Below are 10,462 nucleotides of genomic sequence, written 5' to 3'. Positions count from 1 at the left end.
ATGAATCCCGAACATATACCGTTTCCACAATTCATCGTGACATACTTTATTTTGCGTTTCGTCATGCTAGAGCATCCTCTTATAATTTCGCTCGATCTAGACACCAGTTAGTATTAATCTCGAACTTACACTTCCGAGCTAATATAAGTTCACTTATAAGCGCTAACACTCAATACGGCAACATCACCAATATATAATTACATCGTATTGCCATCCGCAATCAGGTATGTTATTCATTGCATGTATCAACATTAAAATGACAATTTCAGTAAGGAAAAAACAAAAAAGAAAGCAACTTCTGTAATTTCAATCTCGCAACATATATGTTAAAAGAAATTAGTTTATCATGTCAATTCATTATCATCAAACGAAACTGTTTACCAGAATCGAATAAAAAAGCAGAGAGGAATTGATTTCGCTGACGTTTTTCTCCTCTTTACGAAACGTCATCGTCAATGCGATAACTAAAACGATATTGATACCAATGTACTGTATCACCAAACAGTATTATTCAATTTATCTTTTAGGTATTATGTACGTTGTGCGTTATAAGCATTCAAGCATTGCAATGATGCGCCTTTGATGAACCTTTCAAAATTGTTAACTGTTTACAACGTGTACGTACGTGTATATACGTCATATGTGTGCCCATTTAAATATTTGTATTCTTGCATGTGTCATTAAGATGATTCTTTAGTAAAATATCGAAAATTTGGGGCGCCTCATTAGAGCCCAGCCAAAGTCACAAATATCTGCTTAATTTGGATAAAATATTAAAATATGTATATTATAATGAAATAGTATGAAATATACCCGGGGAAAAATATTTTATATATAATTATATATAAAACTATCTATAATTGTGTAGAATTATACATAATTATATAAAATATATCCATTTACATACAAATATATAAAATTATATATAATTTTATATATATATAATTATATATAAAATATTTTTTCTCAGGAAATCAAAAGCTGCATCTTTATCAAACGGAAACAAAGCGAGATCCTGTTTACTTTTCGAGATTAAATTTGTATACAAGTTTATGCATGTAAATATCTTTTCAGAGCGTTGACCTAATTACTTTTTTATGATCATTGCAAGCGTAACATTTTAAACGATTATAATTTCGTTTTTTAAAGAAGCCTGTGGTAATATTTGTGTACAGTTAGTCAAAGAAGTATATAAGTTACATTTTCGACATTTTGTTCTCTTATTTCATTATTAACCTACTTTAGAATTTTGTGAACATCAAATTCGTATCAAATCAGACTTTTCTCTTTCTTCAACGTGATAGTTATTTGATTTAAATAAAACTTAGAGAAAAGTATTTATATTATAAAGCAGATTATTTCGAGAAAACTTTTCTATTCTTCTTTAGAGCCATAAATACACAAATGAAATACAATGCTAAGTGTACATCGTCATGGTTTTGTTGTAATATTCTGCAATTTTATTTTGCTAAGAGGGTCCTGAAAGAAGAAAAATATTAACTTAATTATTTTTTATATAGCATGCTAAGATGTATAATTACTGTACATCATGATATGATATTATGCAAATTATCGTAAAAATAAAATTATATCGTCGCAATTAAACAAATAAAATTTTTTTAATCGACTAAATATGTTTAATTGATTAAATACAATAAGGTTGAATTTATACTAATTATTGAAAATCGAAGTTGAGATGATCCTTTAAATATGTTAATTTAATTTTTGTTATAAGGGATAATTATATTTCTGCGACTGATGAGGACTATAGTCGAAACGTATCGGTGGAAAATTATATTGTAAAATAATAAATTTTGCATTGTCACATCTAATTATAGCTCGTTTCATTGTTGATCTGGGTTATTATTTATTCATTTGTTTATAGACATTTAAATAACAAAACATTTTTTTTCTTTTTTTCCAGTGAAATTTATTCGTGATAATCGATTGACGAATGTGTTGAAAAATGGATTCTTTTGAAATTCTATGCGGCATTGCCGCAGTAATTCTTTTTCTTTACTATTTTCTCACGTTGACTTTTGACTTTTGGAAGTCACGAGGCGTTCCTGGTCCACGACCGATACCGGGATTTGGCAATTTTAAAGATGTTATGTTTACGAAGATATCCCCAGGTGATTATTTGACAAAAATATATAACACTTACAAAGATGAACCATTAGTCGGGATATTCAGCAGGAAGACACCCATTCTTATTATAAAAGATCTAAATTTAATTAAGGATGTTCTTATCAAAGATTTTACTAAATTTGCTGATAGAGGACTTCCCATTTTTGATAAGGTGAGAATACTTAAAGTTATATGTATAAATGTATTCAGAAAATAAATAAAACATATAAACACACATATAATATTTAGATTATATTGGGGACATACATATGTAGAGGGAAGTAGTACAAAAGGATAGACGAGTAAAGCTAGGCATCTATTCGTGCCAAAAAATGTTATATACTCATAACATTACTGATTCAACGCCGTTATTTTGTTTAATGATGCAACAAAGAGTCAAGTGGACTGCGCGCGCTACATCAAAGTTACGATAAAAAAATAAGTTTTTTGATAGTTTTTTTGAGAAAGAGAGAAAGGGAGGCAGTAAGTGAAAAATAAATTACCGAACGTAATAACTTTTCGCAAACAGAAATAATTTTTATAATTAATGAAATAGTTGGTGAGTAATGAAATCAATTAATTTAACGTATAAAACAAATTAAATTAAAAATCAAAGAAGCACAGCGATTATATTATTAATGACAATTTTTGGATGATAATTGTTGTAAAAATGTTTAAAGCATAATAAATTTTTTGAACAATGGGCGCAAGAAATAAATAGAATATCATTGCATTTACACTTTTTTTTACACAAATCGATGGAAAAACATACTTGATTTAATAAACAATAAAAATAATAACGCTCGAAATTTTTGCACAGCAATACGATAATCCTAATAACGACTAATAATCGAGCAAATTATTCCTATAAAGATTTTATAATTAAATATTATTTATAATTTTATATTATTTATTAAATATATATTAATTTTTAATTATATACATTTATAACTTCTTTTGCTCGATTATTGATCGTTTTTTAGGATTATCGTATACTTAAAAAATTTACGTTTTAAAATATTTTTTTTTCCTGTATTAATTTTTAATATAAACTATGCGCAATGAAACTATACATATCTTGGAAGACAGAAGTGCTAAGCTGATGTTTCAGTAAATGAATTTTTAATGCATTCTCTCTAATATTTTCTTACTTTTTTGCTATAAATGTGTGCTGTTTTGTATTTTTTTTTATAAAACACTTAACTTTCCCGAAGAAATATACATCACTAATGTAATTGCTGCGCTTTTTTATTTTTTGTTTACTTTTTTGTTTTATATAATACGTTTAATTAATTGATTTAATTATTTATCAAGCTTAATTAGTTTAAGCTTAATTAATTATAAAATTATTTTTGTTTGAATAAAATTATTACATTCGATAATTTATTTTTTTCCTCTCTTTTTCTCGTTTATTATATATATTGTATACATTTTTAATATATTTTATTATTCTTTATATAATTTAATGAAAGAAAAAGAACGAAACAAATTTTATTCATCGATCTTAATCACTTTTAAATTGTTAAGCAGACATTTTTACCAATCGTGAAATAATTAAAATTTCCGTTATAGAGTTTATATGTTAACATTGAAAATGATCTAGTGATAGATTAAAACGTATTTTTTTGTAATTGTATATGTTCCACAATAATTATTGAACTGTAGCATTTGACATTCACAACGTTAGTTCGTAGCCCTTATTAAAAATCATGAAATTTTCTCTATTGAAAAAAATTACGTCATAAAGTTGCATGACGAAATCATGTAATTAAAACAAATAAATTACGTAACAAATTATTCCAAATCCATTACATGATTTTTTTTTTAATGACATAATTTGGAAATAAGAAATATTGGTTGTAGACTCTCGAAATTAAAATAATGTAGGAAATTAGACAAATGAGAGTTCGGTACTTAATGCACAATCATTATAATTCTATGTATATATAAATTATATTTTTTACTTGCTGTACACTCAAACGTTTGGATCACTTTTTGAGGTGATCCTCAGTGAGATCAATGAAGAAAAAGAAATATAATAAAGTTTCCACTCTCCTACATATCAGACGAGTCCCTACTCAGCTGTATATTTCCAAATACTTCACTAAGTTCAATCCGGTGACGAATATAATAGAATAACAGATGCCTATAAATTGTTAATAATTAGTCTTTAAAATATTATCAGCTGAAAATTGTGAAGACTCACCTGAAGAACAGGAGCGTGAAATAACAATTTAATTACAAATTAAGCAAGTTTTCATGTCAATTTTATACAATTCTTTAACGAGATAACATTGTAGTTATGATCTGTATCATCGTCAGAGTCGTTATGATTTAAAAATTATTTGCGAAAATACGAAGATAAAAAACGTAAATAAATAAACATCATTATTTTATATATGTAAGAACAAAATATTACTAGAAAACGTTACAATTTACAATTCCATTTTATGTACGATACGTTAACGATATTGCCCCTACAGTTCCTTCTAACATGACTATTGAAAAACTAATATATTTAATTTATTTCATTCGAAACTTCAATTTACAGCAGAGATTGGCAGAAAAATTTTTAATTTTTTTGGACGTTACAATTATCAGTAATGACAACACCCTGGAATTTAATTGGTTTTATAAATCAATTTTTTTAGCGAAAATTTAAATTTTATGTCACATCCTGTTTCGCAGAAAAGAGGTGTTGTCATTGGAATTATTGATAGAGCTTTCCTTTTGTCACATCCAAAATTTCATAACAAGAATATTATTTTTATTGACTCTACTCAATAATGATTACCCATTAGACTTCATATTTGATAATATAAATGCGCGATTAAAATTTCTTTGTTACAAACAAATTTTAAAATAATATAATGACAAAAATACTGACGATACGGAAAACTTTCCTTGGATTTCATCTATTCAGAACATATCAGAAAAATTTAAAAATATAACAAAAGATTTAAATGTTAAGTTAGCTTTTTATAATCTCAACAAAATGAATAAATCTATTAAAGTCCACAAAGATGTGTTTCCAATTGAATCAAAGAAAAATGTAGTGTACCAAATCTCATGTGAGGATTGCGATGCAAATTATGTAAGGCAGAAAACTTAAAACCGGAATCGCAGAACATAAGAATCACATAAATAAGAACCATTGCTCAATCAGTAATCACAGATCATAGATTGCGTCACAATCATCAATTTGATTGGACGAATGTAAAAATCCTAGATATCGAAAGATATTTAAATAAACATTTAACATCCGAAATGTTATGTATCAAATTGCAAAAAAATAATATAAATTTACAATCAAACACTGAATATCTCAATTATGCGTATGTCGACATTCTCAATAAGTTTTAATTCTCAATGGTTAGTAACTTTACACAGCTCCTAGTAATATTTTGTTCTTACATATATAAAATAATGATATTTATTTGAAATACGCGCCTTACCGGTCCGAGTGTTAAGATGTTGAACTACTATATAATATACATTCATTTAAATTAAATTAATTTTCAGAAATAAATTGCGATCCGATAAGATTATCTCTCTCACACAATCAATCTGAAACAAATAATCCCTCCCAACATTTTCCAAATCTTAAAAAACTGTAATAAACTTATTGCGAAAAATATTGCCTCGGGAATCGAATCCAGATCTCTTGCATTCCGCGCGAGTGTCCTAAGCTTTTAGAATTCGATAATCTTATCGGCTCACAATTTATTTCTGAAAATTAATTCAATTTAAATAAGTATATATTATGTAATAGTTCAACATCTTAACACTCGGACCGGTAAGGCGCTTCGTATTTCAAGTTTTAATATAAACGTTCTCGTTTCCAATCATATTGGTATTTATTTATTTATGTTTTTTATCTTCGTATTTTCGCAAATAATTTTTAAATTATTACTCTGACGACTCTGACGATGATACAGATCATAGCTAGAATGTTATCTCGTTAAAGAATTTTATAAAATTGACATGGAAACTTGCTTAATTTGTAATTAAATTATTATTTCGCGCTCTTGTTCTTCAGGCTTCACAATTTTCAGCTGATAATATTTTAAATTTTACTAATTCTTAACTACTTATATCTGTTATTCCATTATATTCGTCATCGATTTTGAATCTTGGTGAAGCATTTGAAAATACACAGCTGAGTACTCGCCTGATACGCAGGAGGAATAACTTTATTATATTTCTTTTTCTTCGTTGATCTCGCTGAGGATGACCCCAAGAAGTGGTCGAAACGTTCGAGTGTACAGCAACTAAAAAATATAATTTATATATACATAGAATTAAAATAATTGTGCATTGAGTACCGCACTCTCATTTGCCTAATTTTCTACATTATTGTAATTTAGAAAGTCACGTATATGTTTTTTCTTCTATTTCGTTACATTCTCTAAAATTCGATAATTATAAAATCACATAATGGATGAAATTATTTCTAATATCATATGATTTTTCAAATAATGTAATTTTAAAAAAATCACATATTAATTTGAAACAACAATTCTTTACGTGATTTACTTGTCTTAATTACATAATTTTATTATGTAACTTTGTGGCGTAATTTTTTTTAGTAAAATTATCTCCAGAAATCTTAAACAAGTTTTTGTGAGATAGAAAAATTGAATTTTAAATTTATTTAATTACAATTTTTTACCCTTTATCCCTTACTTTTGTTGTAGACTGAACCGTTATCGCAACATCTTTTTTCTTTGGAACCAAAAAGATGGCGACCGTTGAGAACAAATCTGTCACCTGTTTTTACATCTGGTAAACTAAAGGAAATGTTCTCTTTAATGTCAAAATGTGCTGACCACTTGATCCAATATATGGAAAAAATATCAAGCAAGAATGAACCTGTAGAATGCCGTGAATTGTCGGCCAAATATACGACTGATGTTATCGGTAACTGTGCCTTCGGCATCGAGATGAATGCACTGTCGAATGAAGAAAGCGAATTTCGTAGAATGGGAAGAAAAGTATTCGCTTTGACTTGGACAAGTATATTACGAACAAGAATTAGACAAATATCTCCGTGGTTTTACAATAAGCTCGGTTACGTTCTGCCATATACAGATGTTACTAGATTTTTTACACGCGTTATCACAGAAAACATAAATTACAGAGAAACGAATAATGTTATTAGGAATGATTTTATCGATATGTTGCGCGAATTAAAAAAACATCCAGACAAATTTGGTGATTTTGGTATGTATTAAATATACGATATCTTTATATACATGTTTTTTTATACAGATCAACTTTTATACATATAAAAAAATTACATGATACACATTTTGCACATATCTAAAATAATTTATAAACAATAAAATGAAGTTAACTTCAACTTTTATTGTGACTTATGACTAAATTTCTATTGCGGCTATATTTTCACATGCTGTTTGAAAATAATCATAACTTTAAAGATATAATAAATTTATAATATATTGTATATAAATTGTTAAGTGATTAATTAATGTAAAAAAAATGAAATCTATTAAATTTATAAGACTTATTCATAAAAAATACATTTCAGATTTGACAGACAGTTTAATAACATCTCAAGCATTCGTATTTTTCATTGCTGGCTTTGAAACTTCGTCGACGACTATTAGCAACGCGCTCTATGAGTTAGCATTAAATCAGAAAATACAAAACATTCTGCGTGAAGAAATTGACCAAGTTTATGCAAAATATGATGGAGATTTCATATATGACAATATTAAAAAAATGAGTTATTTAGATAAAGTTTTCAAAGGTACGTCATTTAATAAATAAATTAAAGAAACATGTATTCTAGCTATTCTTCTTTTCAACAATGTTACAACAGGCATGTTTTTTTTGGCTGAACTTTTGCACCAGTTCATTTTTCTTCCTTTTCTCTCCAGAAGGAAAGAAGGCAAAAAAAGGTGAACTGGTGCAAAAGTTCAGCCAAAAAGAACAGACCTAATATGATCTCATTGTTATATCATGTTAATAATCTGTTTCAATTTAATTGTAATTTTGTAATGTACATAAATACATTTTTATAATTAAATATTATTTTTATTGCGTGCAGAAACCTTACGAAAGTATCCAGTAGTGACATTTCTTATGAGGCAATCCATAACGAGTTATACTTTCGATGGTACCAAAGTTAATATACCGGAAGGTCAAAAGGTATGGATTCCTGTTTATGCAATTCATCGAGATCCAAGTATTTATCCAAAGCCAGATGTTTTTGATCCAGAAAGATTTAGTGATGACGCTATGCAAAGCAGACATCCAATGTCTTACCTACCTTTCGGGGACGGGCCAAGGAATTGTATTGGTAAAGCAAAATAAATTTAACTATTATTTCTCATTTGATTTTGCATTAAAAAATATTTTTAATCAAAAATATTAATATAATTATATATTATATATAGCTACTATATAATTATAATTATATATAGCTACTATTCATTTTCAGGTTCTCGCTTCGCTATTTATCAGAGTAAAGTTGGACTTGTAAAAATATTACGAAATTACAAAATCGAGACTTGCGATAAAACTCCAATACCTTACATAAACAATCCTAAGGCATTTCTATTAGCACCAAAAGACGGATTATATTTAAAAATAATTAAAATTAATCGGACTTAGTTTTTTTTTAATTATTTATCGAAAATATTCGTAATAAAAAGTAGAGAAAATCTGTTAATTATATAACTAATAATAAAGAAGTTATCATTATAATTCTTTTGATTGTTATATTTCTTAATGTCCATATGCATTAATATTTTATATCAGTTAATTAATAATGTTCATGTACCGTATGTTGCATCAACATATTGGTCAATACAGCTCAATACTACAACTCATAAGTTAATTTTTAATCGAGATTCAATTTATTCCTTATCTTTTTCCAATTCTAGAACGTAATATATAATATACAGCACGGAATGTTACCAGAATATCACCAGAATTTCATCGTTTCAAACGTTTTTTACAAAATATTTCATTTGAAATATTTCTGCAAACATCTAGAGATATTATTATACATATAGGACATATTATTTGAAATATTCTAGAGACATTCCATTTGAAATATTACGTTTGAAATATTTTCTTAATATTCTGGAGACGTTTCGCTTCAAAACGGTTTTCTAAAGAGCTATTTATAAATATAATATATATTTGTTGTATTCGGGGAGACTATTAGCGCTAATTTGTATCATTTTATCTTCATTATTCATTAATCATTATAGACGTAAAACAAGGATAAATGATACAATTAAATAGCGCGCTCCTCGAATGCAGCCATCGACGTGAACAATGTATGTGCATGTACGTCATGATAACTTATATATTGTAGTTCCTGCGACATGCGATTCAGTCCAAGGATGCCAATTCGAAAACAGTTTACGATATTGCAATCAACACTATCAGTCGACGATCTAATGCGATCAGTACATATACAAAGTCTCTAAAATATTTCACTCGCGTTATTTTAAAATATTTGAAATACAATATCGTCAGAAACTATAATAATAAAACTCAATGCACTACTTTGGAGCTGAGAGATTGCCAGAATATTTCATATGAAACATTTAAAACAATTGGAAGCAATACCTCTCAAGGATATTAAGGAAATATTGTCAATGTAATATTTAAAATGGAATGTTCCTAAAATATTTCATTCACAATATTCTTAAATATTTCAAATAAAATGTTGTCAAGCTATTTCATATGAAACGTTCAGAAAGATTTGAAACGTTTTCAGAACGTTAAAAGAACATTGCAAATGTAATATTTCAAATAGAATGTTTCTAGAATATTTCAAATAAAATATTCTACATGCAATATCTCTAGGTGTTTGCAAAAATATTTTAAATAAAATACTCTGTAAAAGACATACTGAAATATTTTTGACAACATTCTGGTGACATTCGATGCTGTGTGAGTTGTTATTCGTTAAAAAGTTATTAACATTTAAATGTAAATGTAAAAAATCTGGTGTCTAGACAGGGGAGAGAGGTGAGATGGATCTTTCTTCATGTGGAAAATCACCCTTAGGCAGGAGGGAGATAGGATGAATCTCGCTTTGCGATTAAAGAAAAATTTCAGCCAAAACCGAAGTTAAACCGAAACTTTGATTTTTTACTGAAACTGACTGAAACAGAAATTGAAACCGAAATTTCAGTCGGACTCTATTTAAGACATTTCGATTTTGGACATAAGATGTCTAGGATAGTTTAATTGTAAATTTATGCTGTTATAATACATACATATAATATCTTATAATATAGCATCTATTAATAATATCTAAAAGGATTAGGTAGTAACTAGTAAATAAGTA

At 27.3% G+C, this 10,462-nt stretch overlaps 1 protein-coding gene across 1 annotated transcript; it reads left to right on the top strand.

The window, feature by feature from the left end:
* Positions 1 to 8,785, top strand: LOC108756841 (probable cytochrome P450 6a14). The gene is made up of 6 exons (XM_018500942.1): positions 1 to 224; positions 1,925 to 2,299; positions 6,825 to 7,350; positions 7,679 to 7,900; positions 8,201 to 8,452; positions 8,594 to 8,785. The coding sequence occupies exons 2-6, from the start codon at positions 1,967 to 1,969 to the stop codon at positions 8,764 to 8,766; spliced, it is 1,506 nt and encodes a 501-aa protein (XP_018356444.1). The 5' UTR covers positions 1 to 224; positions 1,925 to 1,966; the 3' UTR covers positions 8,767 to 8,785.
* The last annotated feature ends 1,677 nt before the right edge of the window (positions 8,786 to 10,462 follow it).

The sequence above is a fragment of the Trachymyrmex septentrionalis genome, unplaced genomic scaffold (genome assembly GCF_001594115.1).
Source record: "Trachymyrmex septentrionalis isolate Tsep2-gDNA-1 unplaced genomic scaffold, Tsep1.0 scaffold13, whole genome shotgun sequence".
NCBI lineage: Eukaryota > Metazoa > Arthropoda > Insecta > Hymenoptera > Formicidae > Trachymyrmex > Trachymyrmex septentrionalis.
Note: the sequence above shows the minus strand (reverse complement) of the source record. Positions and strands in the feature narration are given on the sequence as shown.